Source organism: Camponotus vicinus, unplaced genomic scaffold (genome assembly GCF_025532165.1).
Source record: "Camponotus vicinus isolate PSW18456_S1 unplaced genomic scaffold, iyCamVici1.0 SCAF_4, whole genome shotgun sequence".
Lineage (NCBI taxonomy): Eukaryota > Metazoa > Arthropoda > Insecta > Hymenoptera > Formicidae > Camponotus > Camponotus vicinus.
Window position 1 is genome coordinate 10,962,949 of NW_028141976.1, and position 24,516 is coordinate 10,987,464.

Below are 24,516 nucleotides of genomic sequence, written 5' to 3' on the forward strand. Positions count from 1 at the left end.
TCTGTTTAAATGACCTTTGATAAATAGATTTTATTTCTTTTAAAGTTTATAAAAATATTTACACTTGTGTACCCCTGAAGTTAATGCTATTAAATCACAACAACGAGTTTCGTTTATAGAGTTTTGTTGATTAAGCGCAAAATAAGATGGTCCTGGATATGATATTATTGAGCCACCCAAACATTCCTCTCCAGAATATAAGACAGCATACTGAAATTCATATAAATTGATCTACATATTAATTTGTCATAAAGTTATACATTTAATTCAGCAATAATGGAAGGCATATAACGGTATATATCACATTTTAGTTTCTTAAAATCAAGCATGGTAATAAATATAATTATCTTGATAATTTGGAGAAAGAAAGATAGAAAGAGAGGATAGTGAGATACAATCAATTTTCTCTATTCTAAGAGAAAGGGTGTTTCTCTTTAAACTCTCTTTCTCTTTTTAAATTCGCTTTTTTCTATTATTCAATTTTGCACATAATTGCATGATTATGTTAGTGCAACCTATTATTTTGTGCATGTACTATTAAAATAAGAGAGTAGAGATCAAAAATTTTTTAAAATAAAGCAACTATTTTATTGAGTTTATTGAATAGAGGAGATCAACTGTACATATTTTATCGTTATATAAATTACCTGTCCTTTTGTAATTGCTCGTAAAGGTACGCTAAGGCGGATAAATAGACGATTGGATATTTTGTACACATTGCAAGTGATTAATGGATTCCTATGTTGGAAGCGAAAGTCACAACTCAACACACCGCTATGTCTTAATTCATGTGGCTCCTCATTGATCCAATGAACATCCTGTGTTATCAGAAAATCAGTATATAATGCTGGATGGATTCTACTGTCCACCTGTATTGTAAAAATTAAAATATATATGATTAAAAAGTTTTAATTTATCTCTAATCAAAATCTTGATTTTTTTATTTATTATATTGCATACCGCTATAATGGTATTTGTTTTCTGATCCTTGCTAAACACATAATAAGCATTCTCGCAACCACCGATTCTACATCTTTGTCCTATTGTCAATTTGTGAATGCCATTGTGTTTGCCTATCGACAGTCCATTGTCTAGGTCTACGTATTCACCAGGTTTATCATCTATATACTGTAGCCATTACTAAATTATTATTAAATCTGATTAGAGTTGATGTGCAACATATATGCTGCATGATAACAAACATATCCTCTTTTACCTCTGAAATAAAATCTTGAAACTCACGTTTACCAACAAAGCAGATACCCATACTCTCCTTTTTCTGTGCTATCTTGTGCAAACCTGCTTCTTTAGCTATTGTTTTTACATGATTTTTCAAATAATTTCCAAGAGGAAACATGCAACGTCTCAAAGTTTGTTGCGGTATTTGATTTAAAAAAAATGTTTGGTCTTTATTACTGTCATGTGCTTGTAATAAGTGTACATCTGTAAAATTATTACAATTGCATTAAGAAATATTTGATTAGAAAAAAAAAAAACGTTTTTTAAATATAAGATACTTGCTAGTGTTTTCTTTAAAGTTTTCCAAATAAGGTCCAAAGCTTGTATTAGCATAATGGCCTGTCGCAATTGCATCTGCTTGAAATCTATTACGTGCAACATCAAAAAATTTATTAAACTTGATGTTCTTGTTACACAAAATATCTGGATTTGGTGTATATCCGGTCTGGTACTTTTCTAAAAGATCACTGGAAAAATGGAACAAATAAAGTTTGTTATCTGCATTAATTGTCGTAAGAAAAAAAAATGTAAATACCTAAAGACTTCGTTCCAATATTCCTTTACAAAATCAACCTGTATCAAAGGAATCTTTAATTTATCGCAAATCCACCGAGCATCCTTGTAATCCTTCTCAACTGTACAATTTCCCGTTTCATCTCTAATGTCCCAGTTCTTCATAAATACTCCAGTGACATTAAATCCTTGAAAAGATATACTTTTTGATATCTAGTATACACGAGGAGAGAATAAAATTATAAAATTATTTTTACCTTTATTTTTAAGTAGAAGAGCCGTCACGGCGCTATCGACACCACCTGATATACCCACCGCAACGTTTCTAATCATTTTCATGGAATAATTTGTCGCGATTTGCGTTGCATATTATTATGCAACCTTGCTAGTATTGATCTCCAATTTTTTTTATGACATTGGTGCCTCTTTCCTGTTCAAGATTGATTATTTTATTCTCTTATTTCACGTAAAATTTTCCCAAGTCTTTTATCCGTCTGCAGGAATGATGCAATCCGAAATGAAATACCTAGATATTTATTAGAATTTCCGGTAGGACCGAGTTGACTCGTTAGATTTTGTCCAGAAACGAATACTTTGGTTACTTGCAAACGAGCCATGCGGGCGGCTCGCAAATCGACTCGCATACGTCATGTGTAAGATTCCAGGCGCATAAATGAAAAAACGAAAAAAAATAGGAACATTAAATCTCATTCTATATTATTCTATATTCTCAATTTTTCCAATTCTCCTCTCGAGAACGTTACAAAATATTTCAAAAGAGTCATTCGAACGATGATATCGCTTCTTTCTCTCTCTATCTCTTTCTCGCCATATTGCTATGAATTCAAGACTCACGCGCGCGAGGCTCGCCGGCCAATCCACGCGCGGCTCTCTCGGTTGGCGGCCAGTCAAGCTCGTTGACAGACGAGCGCGGAAGCACGTAGTGCACCCGGTACGTCGCGTCTGCGACGGACGGCCGTGTCCAGGATCGCCGGGTCGGCGACGCTTCGCCCGGCGAGCAGCATCGATGCCGTCGCGACGGTGGGCCATTTTGCGCAGTACCCGTGACCCAGATTACAATGGGGGGTTCGCTCGTCTCTCGGAACAGCTGTTGGCTCCGAGACGTCGCGAGCCGCCGAGCGGGACGAGGGGGAGAGCGTGCGTAGTAATATATACGCGAGGCTGCGCGCGTCTCTCGGCGGCCTGACGCAACAATGGCGGCTCAGGGCCGCGCGATCGGTATCCGCCTTCGTACTTTTCATCGTTAAAAAAGAAACTAAAACGCGAGACTCACTCGAGAATAGCCGACACGAATCACTCGGGGCGCAAATTTCCACTCGTCTCGTCAAAAGTATCGATGCGTACTTTTGCAGGGAAACGGTATCGAGCCAAGACGCGCACGTACGATACGATGGAAAGAAGTCGTGACTCAAACTCTACTCGCTCACGACTCCGAGATTAGAGTCCGATCCGGACGGACGGTATAGCCCTTACAGCAGTATTACATAACCGCGCGCGCTCTCTCGATCCATCCGCGTTTACGATCGCGGACGGTTCGCTCGGATCGACGCCCGATGCCGCTTCCGGCGACGACGGCAGCCTATCCTCCTCTCCCGGGGGTTCGTCGTGTGCGACGCGACACGTCGCTCGTCGCGCCACAGGCCGCAGCGCGCGACGACAGCGTCATGGGAGGCGCCAAGAGCCGGCAGCAGCGCCCGAGTGGTTGGCAACAGCGACGCCGCGCCGCTCGCGCCAATACGCTCCTGCGCAGCATCTACCCCCACCCTGTCGCCCCCGCCGCCGCCACCGTCGCTGTCGTCGTCGTCGTCCCGTGTCCCGTCCCGCTTACGCGACCAGTCGGTTCCTTGTTTGCCATCACGCGAAATCCAATAGTTTGCCCTGTACCTGTGACAAGGTAGTGCGGATGCGCGCGCGATTCTCGCGTACATACCTCTGCGTCGACCTGTGCTGCGAGAGCGGTGAAAAAAGCGCGGCGAGGACACCCGTAGGGTGGACCCGGTGCGATGCGTGCCCCGTGCCCGCGCGAAACATGCACATTGGACCTCGCGTTTGTTGTTTATCCGCGCGACGAGATTCCGCCGAGTCTGCCGAGAAGTGATCTCCCGCGCGAGCATACCCGCGGTAGCGGGAGCGCACAGTGAATTTTCACCTACCAGCGACCGGCCCGTTAAGGCTCGCTACATTTTTTGGTCGCCGATAAAAGACGAGGAGCATCGAGAAGGAGAGGAAAAGACGCAGACACGTAGAAAAATTGCGCGAAGGGGCAGGAGGGCCCGAGTGTATGTGGAGAAAGAGAACGAGAAAGTAAGAGAGAGAAAGAGAGAAAGCAGGAGAAGGAGAGAGAGACAGTGAGACAGTGTACGAAACAGAGGGAGCGCGAACGCGAACGGAAGAGAAATAGAGAGAGAGAGAGAGGGAGAGGTGGCGACGGTGAGCGTATGTGTACGTAAAAGACGGAGAGAGAGAGAGAGAGAGAGAGAAAGAGAGCTTTTGTGGTGTAAGGGTCGATTATACGCCGTCGACAGAGGCTCGACCGCGAGGGAAGGAACTGCTACTAGTGATACTCGTTGACCGCGAGGGTGCGCGAGGAGGTGACGGAGGCGAAGCTTTTAGCGGTGGCGGACTGAATGTGACCGCACGCGGCGCGAACGTTCGCTGCGTTACTTGTCGCGCGGGGAACGCGTTATGTATTTACGTAGAATATTGCGTAACGTACAGGGGGCCGGCTAAGTGTGTTTGAAGGAAAAAAAACGCGGGCGCGCGCCACAAGACTCCTCGCTCTCTCGTTCGATCCTCGCCGCCGATCTTTCCGCGGCTTCGGGGAGAGAGACAGAGACGGACGGACGGACAGAAGGAGAGAGAGAGAGGGACGGACGAGCGCGTCCCCCTCCCCGTCCCCTCCCCCTCGGGACGGGACGGAACGGTACGTGAACGGTGAGTGCGGGCTGTGACTGTACCGGCGCGAGTTTCGCGCGTGCATACGCAGCAGGAATCTCCAAGCAACCCGGCCGCCGCCGACGCGATCGAAGGTTTTCGGGGGAGCCGGATAGAGGAGAGAGAGCTCGACGAGAGACGCCAGTGCACCAGGCTCTCGCGGGACCCGCCGAGGGACGAGTGTCTCGGGAGAGACGCCATCCGCATCCCGGTCGTGCCCGTCTCGTCGCGCTTCCGCGACGAAACTACGTAGGAGATAGGGACACAGGACGTTCTCTCAGATGGAAATTGGTACGAATGGAGAGAGAGACGGTGAGGGTGAGGGGGAGAGACAGAGAGAGAGACGGGGGATAGTCCGCACGCGGCCACGACGTTCGAAACGCTTGTTCGACGCCAATTTTTTTTCCACGTATGCGCAAGGTCGTGTCGACAACTCTTGCAGCTGGGGGGTCGATCGTGCATCTCTTTCTCGTAGAGCTCTAACGCGAGTTTATAATTTATTTTTGTAACGTGCACCTCTCTCTTTCTCTCTCTTTCTCGAGTTGCCGCTTGCGCGTCTCGTTTGTTCTCCGCTTTAACGCGATCAATTTTCGCTTTCGTTTTCGAACACGCGAGATGTATCGCCGTCTAACGATCTCCTCTTGGACGATATAGCTCCCGAAGTTTCCCATGAATCGTATTTGTTTTCAATTATGAATGAGCCCTGAGAGGCATAAAGTAGTTATTCGAGATACTTGGATATTTTTGAGTGCTAAACGTCAATTTTGCCAGATTATTGCGCACTAAAAAAGTTTATTGTATATATTAAGCGTTTATAATTTCTAAAATGTCACGTATATATGTGTATGTATGTATGTATGTATGTATGTATGTATGTATGTAATGTATGTAATGTATATATATATATATATATATATATATATATATATATATATATATATATATATATATATATCTTATATTCAATGTTTCATAATCATGACTGAGACACTGGAAAAACTGATTCAATCATATGGCGCCATTCAAATTCTTTTTGTTTATATTTGCATATATTTTTAAGTGAACAAACCTGTATATATAATTGAGAAATATTTTGTACAAGTGTTACGATAGAAATGAAAGAAGTGAAGCAGAAAAAGAGGTCTTAAAACTGCGTTAACTCAGATTAATTTAGGTTATGTAGAAAGTCTCTGCATTCTCAACTTCTAGATCAAGATAATTAAATAATAAAGATTAGATAAATTATTTATTAGATAATTAAACAATAAAATCACTAATCAAAAAGAAAGAGCTTTTCACTCTACTAAGGTATGTTAAATTTTTGAGACCTTGCATTTTGTACAATTTTCACATGTTACTTTCTTTCATTTGTATCAAGATTTATATCACAGAATATTCTTTAATTGCACATAAATTATTTTACACAGAAATATATAAATAGATTAAAAAAAAGGGATTATTTCTCGGGTGACTCCATATGATTTCAAATATTTCAAATGCCATAATTATGAAATATATTAGATATGTAAAACACATATGACATGTATATTTTTCAAGTGTGTGTTTTAGAAATTATAAGCAATAAGTGATAAAAATAAACCTTTTGATCTATGAACAATAATCTGCTCGAAATTACTACTGATAGTATTCAAAAATATAGGTATCTTGCTATTTTATGTCATTGAGATTTATTCAGAATTATTTTATTATGTAGATATAAATATATTTTGTAGGAAATACAAAATGTAGATTTACATTTTCATTAAGTATTTAGGTATCTTTTGTATATTTTATATATCTCACTGAGATTTATTCAGAATTATTTTATTGCTCAGATATAAATATATTTTGTAGCAAATAAATGTAACTTTAAGTTTTCAATAATATATGTTTAAGACAAATAGCATATCACAAAATTATTAGTTTCAAGCATATGAAAATCTTGTTAAAATTGATTAATATAAATCAAACATAAAAACATTAGCATGTATCATGTATCAAAAATACAAATATATAACATTGATATATAATACTATTTTCATAAGAAAAATTATGTTTAATTCTATTAGTGAGACAAACACACAATATGTGTGTTTTTAGTACATAAATATTGTTGCCATTAATTCACATATTATTTTGCAATTTTTCATTTATGTATTTATAAATAACTTTTAAACAGAAAATTTACTATTGCACATATAAACCAAACTTTAAAATAAATTGTGTTTAAATACATTTTTCATTAAAAATGTATGTCTCAACATTTCATAATAATTTGCACATCAGATGCAATGAGAATAAAGAATAGATTTATTAGTATTGTCTTTATTTTTAGCACTTCCAATGTGATTTGCAATGAAACGTATTCGTGGATTAGACGACGTAGCATCACCACCAGCAAGGCACTCAACGGTGAGTGCGGGAAGCGGCTTAGGTGGTGGAGGAGGTAGCTTAGAATATCATACAAGCAGTGGGATAGGTGTTGTTGTACCTGGTCAAGCAGTTAGATCTGTTGCTTCGAAAGAAATGCCAGGAAGTATACAATTTGGTACTGCCCAAGCTCAACAGCAATATACCGGTGCAATTGTTGTGCCAACGGCAGCACCATCTCCCATCAAAGTAAGTGCCTATAACAACTGTGTATATAACAATAAAGAGTAGGTAAAGTATTGTAATAAATACTATACATAAATGTCATATTTAGCAGACGAGTGGTTCTGCGGGAGGACTTAGTTCTACATGTAGCAGTAGCAACATAAATACTAGTGGTGGTTTGAATAGCGGACTAAGTACTGGCAATAGTCATACCATGACTTCCCAACAACCTACGTCAGGATCGCAAAATCAAGTACATACGCAACAGCAATCGACAATAAGGCATAAGGTTTGCATTTCCAAGTTTTTCTTAAAATGAATAGAAAAAATAAAAATCTTTATTAAATATTAGGCTGTTATAAGAAAGTTATAAAGAAAAAATAATTGTAATTGTAATTATATAGACGCATACTGGTAATGTAACACCACTGGCTTCCACTCCACCTGGATCCAATCAAGGAGGAGGAGGAGGATCTCAATTCCAGAGATTAAAAGTGGAAGATGCATTATCTTACCTAGATCAAGTTAAATATAAATTCAGTGATCAACCACAGGTGAATAACTAAAAATTTGTTGCACGTTTAATGCATTAGTTAATAAAAAAGGAAATGCTAGTAAACTAGTATGCTTTTTTCATCATCAAATTATTATGCTTTTACATATCATTTCTTAGTTGATTCGATTTTTCTAGCTGCTAGCTTTTTAGTATACTTTTAAACAAATGTGATAGTTGCAAAAAGCATCTTGTGAATTATGTTCAAAAATAAATATATTTGATGTGCATTATTTTAATATAAATATTTTTATTTATAGGTGTACAATGATTTTTTGGATATCATGAAGGAATTTAAATCTCAAAGTATAGATACTCCGGGCGTTATAACCCGAGTGAGTCATCTGTTCAAAGGACATCCCGAACTTATTGTTGGTTTCAACACATTTCTCCCACCAGGCTATAAAATAGAGGTACAAGCAAACGAACAAGGATATGCCTTCCAAGTATCCGTCAGTATACCAAGTCCAACAGCAACGCACACGGCTACATTATCTCAACATTGTACAGTCAATGTAGGTTCACCTCCTGTGGCTAGTCCACCTACGCAACCTGCAAAAGCACCCCCAGTTTTACAAATAATGCATGGGTAAGTATTTTGCCCAATCTATGTAGTAATATAAATGTAGTAATATAAAACCAGAGAATATTTTTGGAAATTAAAATTTATGAAAAAAGCTACATGTTTGTGATTACAACGATTTTTTTAGGTCGGGCAATATACATCATACTTTAGCAAACAGTATTACAACCAATAGTTTAACTGTTCACGCGCCTTCACCACCGCCGGTACCGGTGTATAATAATTCACATGTTAGTACTGCACAAGCGCAAGCTGTAAGTCAAGCTTTAAGTCAAGCAGATGGTGTATCAACTGGTGGACAAACGCAGCAAAGTCAGCCAGTAGAATTCAACCATGCAATAAATTATGTCAATAAAATTAAGGTAAGAGATTATAATAGAGATTACAAAATAAAATGATAGGAAGCAATATACGCGTAATTTTAAATTATTTTTAGAATCGTTTCCAAGGTCAACCAGACAAATATAAGCGTTTCTTAGAGATATTGCATACTTATCAAAAAGAACAAAGAAATTTAAAGGAATCTGGACACATGGGAGGTACGAGTTCTGGCGCCACAAGTGGAGGAAAACATTTAACAGAAGCGGAAGTTTACAGCCAAGTGGCTAAATTATTCGAAAATCAAGAAGACTTACTTGCTGAGTTTGGACAATTTTTGCCAGATGCTACTAATCAGCAGAGTTCGTTGGTGAGTCCTATTTACAATAGGACAAATAGGAATAATTTTCAATTTTGGATGAAAAATATTGCAATCTGTTTAAAGAATCTAAAATTATATCTGTTACAAGTAAACTTTCAAATGAGTAATTGTAAGACAGAAATATTATTTAATATCTTAAAACCTTAGCACAGATGGAAACAGATAATATTTATAAAATATACATAATCTTTACCATTTTAAATTTTTACTTCATTTCTATTTGTTTCAAACCTATATCTTTTCTTCATTTGAATTTTTAAAAATTATGTATAAAAGAAAAAAGAATAAAACAACACTGTCTGGATTTTGATCCTTTTTTTAATTATTAAAGAATTTTTTTCATTATATAAAACAAGTTCTGATTGGTATTAGTCTGCTATGTTTCAGACTAACAAAACAACATCGATTAACGATCATACGGCAATTGTTAAAAAACCAATTGGACTCAAAACACCTTACAACAATTCTGGAACCATTTCGAGAGATCTTCGAGAATCTGGTAGTACGGCCGGATTGGAACGCGATAGCCGAGATCATAGAGAACGGGAACGAGAACGAGATAGATCGAACATACGAGACATCAATAGCGGTCAGAAATTTGGGCATAATACCGGGCAGTTGAAGAGAAGTCCATCATTCTCAACTTCGGCAACAGCCGGAAATTCTCATCACGTACCATACGGTAGTGGCGGGCCACCACCTTTGAAGAAACCTAAAGTTGCTTCGATGCGCGACGTTACTATAGCAGAAGCTGGCAAATATGGTACTTTAAACGACTATGCATTCTTTGACAAGGTGAGCAATATCTTAAATATTTATATCTTGTAAATTTTAATTTTCTTTAAGAGAGAACAAGCTTTTTTAAATAAATTTATAATAAATTATAATATTTCTTTTTCAGGTTCGAAAGTCACTCAGATCGCAAGATGTTTATGAAAATTTCCTTCGCTGCCTTGTGCTTTTTAATCAAGAAATAGTATCGAAATCGGAACTTGTTTTGTTGGTGACTCCGTTCCTCGGCCGTTATCCGGAACTCCTACGTTGGTTCAAAGATTTCCTCGGTTATCTACCCGCTGATTCGTCCGCCACAACGACGACAAACTCGGGTAACGCAGTAGGAGTGGAGACTTTCCCAAACAGTGTCGTACGGAGTCATCAGGAACGGCCGCAAAATGATTTAGCGATAGAAATCGATTATGCAGCGTGCAAACGATTAGGAGCATCGTATTGCGCATTGCCAAAGTCGTACATTCAACCAAAATGCGGTGGTAGAACGCAATTATGTAAGGAAGTTCTCAACGATACATGGGTTTCATTTCCAACTTGGTCAGAGGATAGCACATTTGTAACATCAAGGTAAATGATGAGTTTTATCTAAAAATTGAATACTTCTCCAGTAATAATTAAATATAATTTACGAAATGTATATATATATTTATTTGTCTAGAAAAACTCAATACGAGGAATCCATATATCGTTGTGAGGATGAACGTTTTGAATTGGACGTCGTTATAGAAACCAACGCAGCAACAATTAGAGTCCTTGAAGGTGTTCATAAAAAAATGAATAGAATGAGTCAAGAAGAAGCGCAAAAATATAAGCTCGACGATTGTCTCGGTGGTTCTTCCCCGACGATTCATCAACGAGCGATAAAGAGGATATACGGTGACAAATCTCACGATATCATAGAAGGTCTCAAAAAGAATCCTCAAATAGCCGTGCCTATTGTTTTACGCCGGTTGAAGGCTAAAGAGGAAGAATGGCGAGAGGCACAAAAAGGTTTCAATAAAATCTGGAGGGAACAGAACGAAAAGTACTACTTAAAATCCTTGGATCACCAAGGAATTAACTTCAAACAAAACGATGTAAAAGCATTGAGATCTAAAAGTTTGTTCAATGAAATTGAAACTATATACGACGAGGTTGGTATACATTTGTTTTAATTTTATCTATTTCTATAATTCTGTTTAATTTTGTGATTATTTATGTATTAATATATTACACAGAGACACGAACAGGGTGATGATGGTAATGGTGATGGTCAGGGAAACAACGGCCCACATCTCATTCTACCATACAAAGACAAATCTGTATTAGACGATGCCGCTAATCTTTTAATTCATCATGTCAAACGGCAAACTGGTATCCATAAAGAAGACAAGCAACGGATAAAACTTTTATTAAAGCATTTCATACCTGATCTCTTTTTCCATACACGACAAGAGCTTAGTGATGACGAAAGGGATGAAGATGGTGAGTTTCTTTACAATATCTCTTTCTCATAAATAAGACTTTTCTAGTTGAGACCACCGAAATCGATGTCGAATACATATGTACTTCGCTTTCTTTTTGTTATAGATGAAAAGGAAGATATAAATGTGGCAACGTGTAACAATTCCCAGTCTACGACAAGTACGTCGTCGTTAAGTGGCCTGCAAGCTAATAGAAGTAAGGCATCCGTATCGCCAAATACGTCTTCCATCTCCGTCAAAACTGAAGCCGATATCAAAGTACCTATACACGCTCTCTCGAATGATCCCGAGGAAGCATATACACTTTTCATGGCTAGTAATAATTGGTACCTCTTTTTGAGGTTACATCACATACTCTGCGAGAGATTAACGAAAATGTACGACAGAGCAGTCGCTCTAGCCGAGGAGGAGTCAAAGTATAAGCAGCAGCGCAAAGAAAGTACAGCGATCGCTTTAAGATTAAAACCAAAAAGTAAGTTTATTATATACACAACTAATCAATGTCCTTGCTTGTACAATCAATTGTCATATTAATCGCTTCTTTTCATCATTGTAGGTGAAATTGAAATTGAGGATTATTATCCTGCCTTCCTGGACATGGTGAAAAATGTTCTCGACGGAAATATGGAAAGTACAGCGTACGAGGACACGTTACGAGAAATGTTTGGTATACATGCCTACATTGCCTTTACTCTTGATAAGATCGTAACTTATGCTGTGAGGCAAGTAAGTGAATTCTGTTAAATTTTCTTTTCTATGATTCTATTACAGAAAGAAAGAATGTTTAAAACTACATATATATATTTTTCTGATAGTTGCAGCACTTAGTCACAGACACTATATGCCAGCAATGCATGGAATTATTCCAAAGAGAGCAACGTCAATCTAAAGAAAGCAGCGGAGCTGGCGGATTGTGCGCCACGGCATACATGAGACTAAGTGCTGAATTATTATATCAACGAAAAGCGGAAAAGACAATGGTGGATGAAAATTGTTTCAAGATATACATAGTAAGTTTTTTTGAAATATTTGATTTAATGTATACTAGTGGCTTTAATGTAGCGTTATTGTTATTGATTATATGTATAATTGTATGTAACTCTAATAAATTGATTTTTACACATATAAAGCACATATAGGATGTTTATAAGATATTTGATTAGATTTTATCAACCTATTTTATGAATTATTTTAATGAAATAAGTAAAACACACATTTAGTCAGATATCTCAATAAAAGTTAGATTCATCATTAATAATATGCTACATTGAATGCCCTACATATGTAATTGGACTCCAATCTCATCTTACACTTTGTTTTATTACAGTACAAGAAAGACTGTAAAATGACAGTCGAGTTATTAGATACAGAGAGCGACGAAACGATGGATAGTGGCTGTAGAGAGAGAGAAAGGGAAGGCGTCACGGTCTCTGAAAAATGGTCGACGTACGTTGAGAGATTTTCTGCACCAGCTGGTCAAGCTAGCCCAAAAGACACTCCTGCCTTAACAGAGAATGAGCCGCCGACCAATCATCCTGTGAGTAGCGACCAGGCAGCAAGGGGGGGGAGGGGCAGAAAACGCAAGAACACTGACATTAGCAAGAAGGTATAGGATCTAAATACCTTTTCATAATCATTATCAACGTTCATTCGCGTAATAATTGACATCTGTGATTAGAGCTGTTGTACGTTTCGTCGTTTTTATTTAGCGTACAACAAGAGTATCCCCAAAGAATAAAAGTATGGTGGAGAAATTTTCTCTATCGAAAGTAAAATTTATTTGTGAAAAAGTTAAATAAAATATATTAGACTTTTTTTCGCGCAGAGCGATCTTCGTGTAAATTTTCGTCGGAATAGGAATACGCGAATTGTGAAAAATATTATACGGATACATATTACATTGCTGAATTATATTTACGCGAATGATTAGGACAATCGTATTAATTTCGTATAATCGCCATATCAATTATAAAATTTCTGTATATTCATCCAATGTTTTAACTAATTAAATACTCTTTTCATACGCGAAGCAGAACAATTCATACGCTTATTATATTTTATAATGATTGGAAATTTATAAGCGACTTATAAAATTCTTCGGCCGTAATCGTCTATATGATAAAATTACATGAAATTTTCTGACTTGTCATAGCACTCTCTCAATCTTTTTTAAATATAAATTTTTGTCATTCAAGAGATTGCTCTATATTATTTATGCAACATTCTAAATATGAAATCACAAATATATTAATATATCGTATTTTGTTTCTTTTTGTTTCTTTAATTTATTTATGTTTTTTTATATAACACATATGAATAAGGACGTTAGAAATATAAAAAAAATCATTGAGAAAATGAAAGAAACAATAAGACACAAATTATTGAATTAAATGTATTACGTCATAGACGTAATTTTATTCTTCTTATTTTTTCGTATTACATTTTTATTGACTTCTTGATATTTCGTGATAAAAAAAGCAAAGCAACTTTAATTTGTAATTGAAATTGCATTATATCTATTACTTCATTTTTGTGCTATTTAATAATATTTGAATATAATGTAAATTTTCGAAAAAAAAGAAGGGAGAATATTATTTTTCTTTCCATGTAAATCACTTCATATATTTTTATCACTACAATAAAAACATTGACTTTTTTCAAATCTACTTGCACGGTAGTGGTGTTAATCGATTCAAAATGATGAAAATTTCATGTATATAATACTGTATTATACATACTGCATTTGTTTCACTCCCCATTATCCATTCATTTAACGGATGTTATCAAGAATCAGTGTCGTTGTGAGATAATAGAGTGATGACCAATTGTAAAAAATATTGATATAAAAAATTGTATAAAATAGAAAGGGAAAACTGGCATATGTTTCATAAAGTCATCTTAGCAGTGCCATAATGAATGTAAAATAACAATTAAATGAACAATTTAGATGCCCTTCTTTAGATTGAACGTACATCGCCATTTAATCAGTTACATATTTCACGAGAGGCAAATTTTATTGTACATATTTAGTATATTTGTAATATGTAATGATAAAACATTTTATCTTTCTCTTTCTCTCTCTCTCTCTCTCTCTCTCTCTCTATATATATATATATATATATATATATATATATATATATATATATATATATATATATATATATATATATATACATACATACATATAAAGAATATTTTTTACAGTTTGCGAAAAATTAAAATTAACTATATATACAATAGATAGGCATATAGTAGAACAGAAACATCTTGTAATAAAATGTGTTATACGTTTTTACTTAAAGTAAAAATGAAAATTTGAATGAAAAGATTAATCTCTGTTTATTTGTCAAAAGCCAATTCTTTTTTTAAATTTATATTTAATCCTTTGTGACTTTTAACGAAACTACAAAGTTTACTTGAAATGCATATTCTTCCAAATCATCACAATGAGTAATTCTTATAAAAGTATTTTAGATAAAATAGTAAAAGGACGCACATTATGTGTATCTTTGATGAAGAGATAGCTTTTATATATATATTATAATTATATATTTTTACCAAGAATAAGAAAACGGTATAATGCTTTTAACCAATTTTATATCGACTGCTTTGTTTCACTTAACGAAATTCGTTAAGTGAAACAAAGCAGAAATACATAATGATTTAGAAACTAATCTGAGAACTGGTTTATTCAAATTTTATAATTGTATTAATTTTCTAGCCAATTTAACAGACAAATGTATTTCGTCGGCAAACAATTCGTATAATTTTTCTTACAATTCATTTGGAATGTAATTTTTTATCACTCAACTCTATTAAGATATGCGTATAATTGATAAACATTAGTAACATTATTAATAGTAAAGAAATTTTGCTTAAAATATCTGATACACACAAAACGTGTCTATTAAGAAATATTTCCTATTTATCTTTATTTTTTAAATAACAGTTATTTCTATTATTATGCATATCTACATTTACAAATGATACTATATGTACAAGAAAGCTCATCTTCCTTGAAACATGTAAACAAGATTAATTTAGATTAATATGTGCGTGCATCTAAAAGAAAAGGCATCTTTGTATTTAGTAAATGCTTAAAAAAAAATAATTCTTCGTACGAATACTAATTTCCATTGTAACACTTGGATTAGTCAATTCTTGAAAAGGAATTTCTTTCATTTTCTCTCTTCATCTGATATATTAGATATCTGATATTATATTAGATAAGGAACTATAGATATATATAATATTAGATTCTCTATAGAAATTAATGGATTTTAAAAAATGTAAATACTTAACAAATTTGTACATACATTTTGATACACACACAATTTAAAATTACGATCGATAGTGAATCGCGAAACTTCATAAATTAACTCTTATTATTACGTAATTCAGAAATGCAACACATAGTGAAGCCTTTGGAAAGGAAACATGAATATATACATATAAGTATATCATTGACTTACCTGAACACATTACTTCCACGCCATTATTAGACATTATAATAATATTAATAATTACACTTTGTATCGTTTTTCTTTTCTTTTTACTTGGATTATCTAAGAGAACAAATGTCAAAGGTTTTAATTGATCTCTTTCTTTCTTTTTTTATCAAATTCTGGAAGATGGGCAGTTAGACATTTACGGCGTAAAAACGAAAGCGATGCGCATAAAAGTCTCTTGTGTAATCTCTTGTACAAAAATTAGGGTAATTGTCGGAGAAACATCGAACATTGCTGTACACCTTTTTAGGCTCTTTCTTCAGATAGATTGAAAGTGTTTTCTATATAGAAAAAAATCTCATATGACACATTGAAAGGATCCATGTGTTTGCTCCATACGAGGGCACAGCGCGTCATGCTACACATTACAAGGTTCCAAAGTATGTTACAGGATCAGCTGTAGTACGATGCACTATGCCCTTGTATGAAACAAGCGCTCGCATTGGTTTTACCTAACGAGTCTACGAGAAGTATGACAAGACTGTACTGTGGCGTGGAGCTGAGTGTGTTTTTTTAGCTTAACTGTTGCGTCCTTCATCAGACACACATGTATATATACATAATATACTTTGCTATGTACATAAATGATATATAGATAGTATAAAGCAGAGATACTATACGCATTGTACCATTATATGATGTATATAGAAAGTCAGTTGTAATTTTGCATCAATTCTGTAAGAATGTTTGATAAACGCGACAGTATAAAATATTAATATCCCGCAGTATTTTGTCATTTTACCAAAGGTTTCACATTCTTAGGTTCTTCTTTTTTATTTTAATTCTTGCGCTGGATTCGCAGGATATAATTTGTCGTTCGCGTTTCTTAATACCGATTTCTACGAGACTAACAAAGGCACTTTTCAGATTTATCTTTTTTCTCTTCTAATATCACACAACCGCTTTTATTTCGTATATTTTTCTTCAGAAGAATTCGTACAATATGATTAGTGACGGCATATAATATTTTTGACTTGTTTTTTCCTAATAATGATTTTTTTGCATAAATTGTAAGCATATATTTTTTCAAGTCAGACTACATACACTAAAGTTTCAATAGTATCCAGTTTATTTATATAATATATTCTTTTTATAAAATTCAACAACACAATACACAGATAAAGATTGAATATTTAATGTACATAAATATACGAATCAAAAATATATAACAATTTACTTTAGCATTTTGGCACTTGTAATATATTTTCTAATTAAGATCATTATGCATTCATCATTTCATGTGGATAGATTTCCATAGGATTATGTATTACAAGTTACATCTTTATTTTATTTTCTTATTTAAACAAAAATGTATTTTAAAAGCTTTCTCTCCCTTTCTTTCTCATTTGCATTTCTTTGAATGTGAACCTCTGTTCACAAATATTGTTGATTAAATAGGATTTATCGTCTTGGATTTTAAGTTAACCAATTATTTACTTGGCGCAAATTTTCATACAAGAAATCAGATATAAAAATTTCAGCATAAAATTCTGAAATGATCCAAACTCAACATTTTTATTTCTACAATATATAAAAGCATTTGATACGAAGGCGAGATGATAGAGTTATATGCATTATTAACTTTTTCTTTAAATAACTAGACATTTAAATTTATATCGAACGCTATTATCAAGAAATGTTTGCGCGATATTCGATAATGGAATTCATCTCTTAACGATTAATGCTCCATTTCAATTAAGTTTGTACTAATATTTTATACATTCCTTCGCATTCTATTTTTTCGTAGCACTTGTCAAAAACGCGCACATTAATTGTCACTTACATTAATCATCCGATGTTTTCCAAGTTGAAGATACCGCGCGACGTCTAGAAAAATTCGCCTTTCAAGCGATATAAACACGAACGCTCTCTAGACAACATATATACTTACGCAGCAAGAAAAAAAGCGGAGACGCGCGAGGATGTCAAAAATCTTCACATGTGCGGCCTCGCGCGAAACAGCACCTTTCTCTCTCCGTACACCCATCTCTCTCGCCTTCCGCTCTCCCTCTCGCTTTACTTTTTTTTTCATTCTCGCACAGGGCGTTCATATCGACCGTTAACCCGTTCCTTGTCACTCATTAAATTATACGAGATACGGCGCACCGATCACAATGCGGTGCTTATCTCTCGTCGATTGCGAGAAGCGGAATCTCTTAGCCTCTCCCCCCTCTCTCTCTCTCTCTCTCTCTCTCTCTCTCTCTCTCTCTCTCTCTCTCTCTCTTTTATACGTCACTCGCGATAAGTAAATCCGTCGTACAAAATGGCGCTCGTCCAAGCCTCGACGAGGTCGGGAAACACATAACGGGGAACGCGGAGGAGAAAGGCGGCGCTGCGTCGTCGTTCCTCCCCCACTCGTTCCAGTGACGTATACGCAGCAATCTCGGCTCTCCCGCATCCGCGTAAACGAGTTTGACGCGCGCCTCCCCCAGGTCCCCGGACCCGCGCTCGATCGATATCCACTATCAATACTCTGACCACACGAATTCCAGCCTATGACAGGAAACATGCAAATAAGAAATAAGAAAATGCCCCACTATTTCTCTTTTACGTTCCTTGCATATTATACTTTTACATGTTACATATTATAATTTGTACAATTTATAATATGATGTAAATAGGGAATATAAATATGAATCGTGAATTAGAATTTTTTTTTAAATAAAAGCGTTACATCTCGAGTCGTAATAAAGTTACCGAGATTTAGAAAAGAAGGCGAGTTTTCTTCAACTAAGATGATCAAACGAAGTACGTAAAAGTTTTATTAATCGTATCACGCAAACTATTGTTTCGTGTATACGAGAGAGAGAGAGAGAGAGAGAGAGAGAGAGAGAGAGAGAGAGAGAGAGTTTCGCTTTTTATATTTATATATTTTTATACAAATATTCTTTAAAATCTTAAATGTTTATATATTTTCGTGCATCGGTTTTTTTCTATCGACATATAAATAAACTGCAAATCAAGATTTCGTTAAATTAATTCTAAAACAATTAACAAAAAAAGAATAATTAATTTTGTATCATAAATGAATGTATCAATTATACGTTTTACAAGTTAAAAAATTATTTTGCAACATAGTTATTTCCGTTATATATTTTTTAATTCTATATTTTTGTATACTTTCTTAAACTCGTTCTTATAAATGCATTAAAAAGACTTTTCGTTCTCTGTAAAAATTTGTTATTGTTTTAACATGATAAAATTCAAGAAATTTACCTTCCTTAAATTAGATTTCAAACTGGAATAATATAATTTTCTTTATTTTCTCTCTCTCTTTTTCACTCATAGCTGTTTCACGGAAGATAATTCTTTTATTGATGATTATATATTTTATTATCACTTGTCTTTTTTTTATTGATACACATTTGCAAAGCATACAGATATAATAGTAAGCAATCGATATTTAAATATTTGAACAATATTGTTAATTTATTATTATTTATTATTGTTAATTTATTATTATTTAAACCTTATTAAAGCTTGCAAATAAGTGGCCATTAAAGAAGAAAATAGCATCAGTGATGTCTGTTGTTTCAGAATTTATATAGAATCTAGAATCTATTTAAGCATACATACATGTGTGTATATAAAATGATATAGGAGATTTTTATCTATATATATATATATAATTGTAATGTATATAAAAACAAATCTGCATATGATAATACAAATAACATCTTTACATAGAAAAGGGATATTAAAATGCACGCGCAATTTTAATTATTATCATCTAACATTATTTTGTGACTAGATCACTAGATTTATTATTATATACTTTGCATCTTTAAAATAATTTTCTCTTTTTAGAATAATCTCTATAATAATCTTTGTATCTCTGTTATATATAAAAATTCAAAATATATATAATACAAAATTCAACGATATTCTTGTTTAAATAATTATTTTTTATTATTCTTCTTATTTTGTTTTAAATGAAGTTAAAACCGTTAAACGTTATAGTTGAATCGTTTACATACAGGCTGTTTCAGAAATAGATGACCAAATTTTAAGAGCATAAGTTATCATAAGGATGAAAAAAGTCATATGAACGTGGATCCAGAAATGCTTTTTTCCAAACTACAAATATTTTTTACAACAGACTGATAAAAATGTTTCATTAAGTTGATATGAATTTTTTCCATCCTTATGATAAGTAAAATATTCTCTTAAAGTTTGACCATCTATTTCTGAAACATCCTGTATATAAGGTCTTATTTAGCTTTAACTTCTTCCATTAATCTCTTAATTTTCTTATATCATGCTTATATTGTCGCGCATGCTGCTCATCGTTAAAAGCAAACATCTCTTTTCTGTCAGAGTTTTCAAACAATTAGTGTTTTAAGAATACAAAAATCTTATTATGAAATTGTAAATTTTATTTTGCGCTTATATGTATATTATTCTAACGATAAGCGTTTCTTAAATCGCGATGTGTAATACCCTAAAAAAACTTACTTTATATTTAATTTTAGCTTAAAGTATTATTATTTAAAAATAACGTTGTATCTCATTTATTATAGATGGACGGAAATACTTGGAATTCCTTAGGCAGAACTTCGGCGGGACGAAAACCCATCTTTCTTTATCGAAACATTAAGTCTTATCGAAAACACGCTGCGAAATTAGCGAAGGAGAAACAATCTTTGCTTAACGCCAATCATCCAGAGAGAGTCACAGAGTAAGTATATATACCTAACGTATAGATTAATCTAAATGTTAACTAGATTTTATTCTCTATTTGTTGTAAATTTATTACAGATCAGTCGATGCTCCCGATATTATTAATTCCGACGAGACGCAGTGTAGATTTAATCCCAACAGTTATACCATGTTTTTCATTGCTCACAAGGACAGATTCCTTTACAAGCAAAAGTCTATTAACCGTGCGAGGATGGTACGTTTGCAATTATTGAAATACTTTCTTTTAAAAGCGTTAATTATATATAACGTTTATATTTATACAATTAACAGTTAATTATAAATACACACACACACACAAACATATATATATATAATATATATAATATATAGTATATATAATATATAGTATATATAAAATATATATGTATGTATATACGTATACACGTATATATACACAATGTTTATATATAACGATGGTTTATTTTTAATATGTCCACGTATTTTGGATATACATAGAGATCGAATTTAGATTAAATTTAGTAAAGAAAATTTATTTTTAACATTTTTTTGTCTCGACAGTCTCATCCAGCCGTAACGAAGTGTATAGACTCGAAATTCCATCATTGGCATGCATCGTGGATATCGAAGAATTGCACGGACACTCAGCATCGATTGTGTCAGGATTGGCTGATGGGAAGATACGAGAACTTGATTCCCCATAGGACGCGAGTTGTAACGGATAACGATCAGACACGTTCCCCGTATCGGCAATACAATCGTTTCAAAGTAGAACGTCTGCAATCTGATCTATTGACTTCGGAACAATGCGTCTAATTTTACTCAACGGAGAATTTCTTGCCACATTTAAAATTTTCAACGTCGTTACGCTCGATATAAATAATCTCGACTTATCAGCGAAAGTACTTTATTTGCAGCTGTTAATGCGTAACATTTGGAAATTTTTATTCGGAACAGAAATTTTTGAAATACGATTTTGTTTTTATGCAAGAAGCAAATGTGATTTTATTTTGTATAGACAAACAGCATTCGATATTCGAAAAAAGTTTAGACTAGCCGACGATTAAAGAAATATTGATTTGAAGAGTGTAATTGGCCAATGGACCGTCCATTATATTAAACATGTTGCAGTTGATACTTGCGATTTTATATCTCCAATTATAAATATGTGCATCTATACATACTCGCAAATATCGAGAATATCATCGAGACGCAAATCAAATTGAAATCATATATGTATATGTATGTATATACATATAGATGCAAAATGTATTAATGTTCAAAATTCCATAACACATCTCTGTATTGATATTATAAAACAAACTGAATTGATTAAACGTTAATCTTGCGAGTAGAATGCAATAAAAATAATTACAATTACAAAAAATGTTTAAGTGAATTCAGTGCGATAGTATCAGATCATGCAGCGTATGCTATTATGTCGTTTTATATACATCGTATTTTTGTACAGTGAAGAATAATATTCTTCATTGCTTTCTTTATGTTAAAAAAATATATATATATATATATATTTTTTTACAATGCTCTATATATGCTGCAAATTATGTGCTATCGAGAAAGCACACATAGTAAAAATTACGTGAAATTACGCGAGTAAGTTTAATAACGATTATTTTCCTATAGCAACGCTGGTGCGTTCCATCGATAGGTGTAATCACATAAGTCTCACACAGATATTCGGGATCACAAACGCAGATTTTTACAATGCTTTTTATAATGTGCTGTAAATTATTTGCTATCGAGAAATCGCACTTTTATTGCATTTATGACATTATACACTAGAAAATTGACATAACGATTAGACATGACTTTTGATCGCGTTTAAGGTCAATGACACTTTCCAGCCTTCCGTGCTACGTTGATTTCCACTATACTCGACTCTATTGCACTGCTCAGGAACATTACCGTTTTTACATCTTTATTGAAGAGCGAATCCAACATAAACTCTAAAGTTTTTATATACAAAGTTTTTTACACAAAGAAAGCAATAGAGAAAGAAGGAGTTTTATTCTTCACTGTACAAAATACATATATATATAATGATAGAATAATATACGCTGGATGATCTTATATTATCGTACTGAATCCACTGCATTAATTTTTGTAATTGTAATCATTTTTATTGCGTTCTATTTGCAAGATTAACATTTAATCAAATTACCGTATTTGTTTCATAACATCAATAGGGAGATGTGTTATGCAATTTAGAACATTAATGCATTTTGCATATATATATATATATATACATGTATGATTTCAATTTGATTTGCGTTTGATATGTTATTCTTGATATTTTAGCGAGTATGTATAGATGCAGATGGGCGCATATTTAGTTGGAGATATAAAATCGCAAGTATCAACATGTGCTGCAACATGTTTAATATAATGGACGGTCCATTGACCAATTACACTCTTCAAATCAATATTTCTTTAATTGTTGGCCAGTATAAACTTTTTTCGAATATCGAATGCTGTTTGTCTGTACAAAATAAAATCACATTTGTTTACGTATATATTCGAAGGAGAAGATGTACATATATATATATATACATTTGTACGTGTGTATGAGTATGATGTGTATGTATATATATATATAATATATATACATATCGGATGGGGAACTATATATATACACATATGTATATACAGACATACAAACACACATATATGTATAAAACATGTATAGATATGTATAAAAACTTTAGAGTTTATGTTGGATTCGTTCTTCAATAAAGATGTAAAAACGGTAATGTTCCTGAGCAGTGCAATAGAGTCAAGTATAGTGGAAATCAACGTAGCACAGAAGGCTATGCTGGAAGGTGTCATTGACCTATTAAACGCGATCATACACATCTAATTGTGTTATGTCAGTTTTCCAGTATATAATGTCACAAATGCAATAAAGGCGCGATTTCTCGATAGCACATAATTTATAGCACATTATAAAGAGCATTGTAAAAATCTGCGTTTGTGATCCCACGAATATCTGTGTGAGACTTATGTGATTACACCTATCGATGGAACGCACCAGCGTTGCTATAGGAAAATAATCGTTATTAAACTTAGTCGCGTAATTTTTACTACGTGTGCTTTTTTCTCATTTTAATAGAACAAAACTGGCATGAAGGTCGTGCGTGATATACGCCTTTGTGAAATAATCATACGTCTGTCACGTGATAAACGATCACAATCGATAGTGGATGCGACGCTTCTGTCTCGATCACGCTTTTGTTTTATTAGCTCTTGGAGCTCGGTCAAAATGGTGGTAAAGATATTTGCGCGCGACGAGCATAAATCATTTTCTGGGCACACACGCGTCTATATTACATATATTTAAATGAATAATGCTTCTTCTACAAATGTGTGTATGTGACCTATTCGATAAGAAAAGCTTTGATTAAGAATAAGATAAAATTAGATATTTAATTATATATCATAATATATAATGTAGTCGTACCATATGAATTATACATTTCGTAATTCTAATGCACGATACTGTGGTTGTATATTTATTAAAGCATTTCCTCGTCAGTGAAATAAATAGAGAGGAAGAGAAAGAGGAAGTCACAATTTCAAGAGGGAAGGAAAACTGAATGGAACAGGAGAGAGGAAAATGGAATAAGTGTCGAAATATATAATCCAAATTAACAAGTTGGCATTTACATTCAGAGATTCAGCTTTTTTTATAATATGTATATGGTGGCCTTCATTAAAAAAAAATATATATATATATATTTTTTCACTCCAATTGTGCTTAAAATACATAAACGCTGTAAATGTCGGTGCAACTGTTGCTTATCCCGATTTATTCAACTTGTTAATCTGTATCGAATATTTCGTCATTTATTCTTTCTACATCACTTTGTCTGGTCAATTAATTTTTTAACACCAATTGCGAAGGAAAGAAAGAGAGGGATGAGAAACGCGGTCTTCCCGAT

The 24,516-nt window shown here is 34.1% G+C and overlaps 2 protein-coding genes and 1 long non-coding RNA gene across 10 annotated transcripts; 1 reads left to right on the forward strand and 2 right to left on the reverse strand.

Moving 5' to 3' along the window:
• Positions 1 to 10: 10 nt before the first annotated feature.
• LOC145971228 (mitochondrial tRNA-specific 2-thiouridylase 1) lies at positions 11 to 3,414 on the reverse strand. Of its 2 annotated transcripts, none has more exons than XM_083098671.1 (8): positions 2,608 to 3,414; positions 2,010 to 2,182; positions 1,775 to 1,940; positions 1,522 to 1,706; positions 1,217 to 1,443; positions 961 to 1,128; positions 648 to 869; positions 11 to 210 (listed from the first exon to the last, which is right to left on the reverse strand). In XM_083098671.1, the coding sequence occupies exons 2-8, from the start codon at positions 2,089 to 2,091 to the stop codon at positions 40 to 42; spliced, it is 1,221 nt and encodes a 406-aa protein (XP_082954797.1). In that variant the 5' UTR covers positions 2,092 to 2,182; positions 2,608 to 3,414; the 3' UTR covers positions 11 to 39. The 2 variants fall into 2 exon arrangements, with proteins under 2 accessions (XP_082954797.1, XP_082954796.1); XM_083098670.1 differs by having other exon boundaries at positions 2,279 to 3,414.
• Sin3a (SIN3 transcription regulator family member A) lies at positions 2,661 to 24,073 on the forward strand. 7 transcript variants are annotated; one of them, XM_083098666.1, is made up of 18 exons: positions 2,661 to 4,998; positions 7,043 to 7,326; positions 7,412 to 7,591; positions 7,707 to 7,856; positions 8,116 to 8,444; positions 8,566 to 8,800; positions 8,875 to 9,126; positions 9,511 to 9,933; positions 10,040 to 10,494; positions 10,586 to 11,060; positions 11,145 to 11,391; positions 11,497 to 11,862; positions 11,947 to 12,116; positions 12,206 to 12,400; positions 12,718 to 12,927; positions 20,419 to 20,576; positions 20,657 to 20,792; positions 21,119 to 24,073. In XM_083098666.1, the coding sequence occupies exons 2-18, from the start codon at positions 7,063 to 7,065 to the stop codon at positions 21,371 to 21,373; spliced, it is 4,500 nt and encodes a 1,499-aa protein (XP_082954792.1). In that variant the 5' UTR covers positions 2,661 to 4,998; positions 7,043 to 7,062; the 3' UTR covers positions 21,374 to 24,073. The 7 variants fall into 7 exon arrangements, with proteins under 7 accessions (XP_082954792.1, XP_082954789.1, XP_082954791.1 ...); XM_083098663.1 differs by having other exon boundaries at positions 7,415 to 7,591; positions 12,718 to 12,996; XM_083098665.1 differs by having other exon boundaries at positions 7,415 to 7,591; positions 9,526 to 9,933; positions 12,718 to 12,996.
• Positions 17,018 to 18,239, reverse strand: LOC145971230 (uncharacterized). The gene is made up of 2 exons (XR_014438812.1): positions 17,790 to 18,239; positions 17,018 to 17,725 (listed from the first exon to the last, which is right to left on the reverse strand). It is a non-coding gene; the product is annotated as an uncharacterized LOC145971230 (long non-coding RNA).
• Positions 24,074 to 24,516: the final 443 nt, after the last annotated feature.

Coding starts and splice junctions, on each gene's coding strand:
- LOC145971228 (XM_083098671.1), bottom strand. CDS start 2,091: ATGAAAATGATTAGAAACGTTGCGGTGGGTATATCAGGTGGTGTCGAT. Junction 1,129..1,216: donor TTCAAGATTTTATTTCAGAG/GTAAAAGAGGAT, acceptor TAATGGCTACAG/TATATAGATGATAAACCTGG. Junction 870..960: donor AAACAAATACCATTATAGCG/GTATGCAATATA, acceptor TTTACAATACAG/GTGGACAGTAGAATCCATCC.
- Sin3a (XM_083098661.1), top strand. CDS start 7,063: ATGAAACGTATTCGTGGATTAGACGACGTAGCATCACCACCAGCAAGG. Junction 9,934..10,039: donor ACTATGCATTCTTTGACAAG/GTGAGCAATATC, acceptor TTTCTTTTTCAG/GTTCGAAAGTCACTCAGATC. Junction 10,495..10,585: donor AGCACATTTGTAACATCAAG/GTAAATGATGAG, acceptor TTATTTGTCTAG/AAAAACTCAATACGAGGAAT.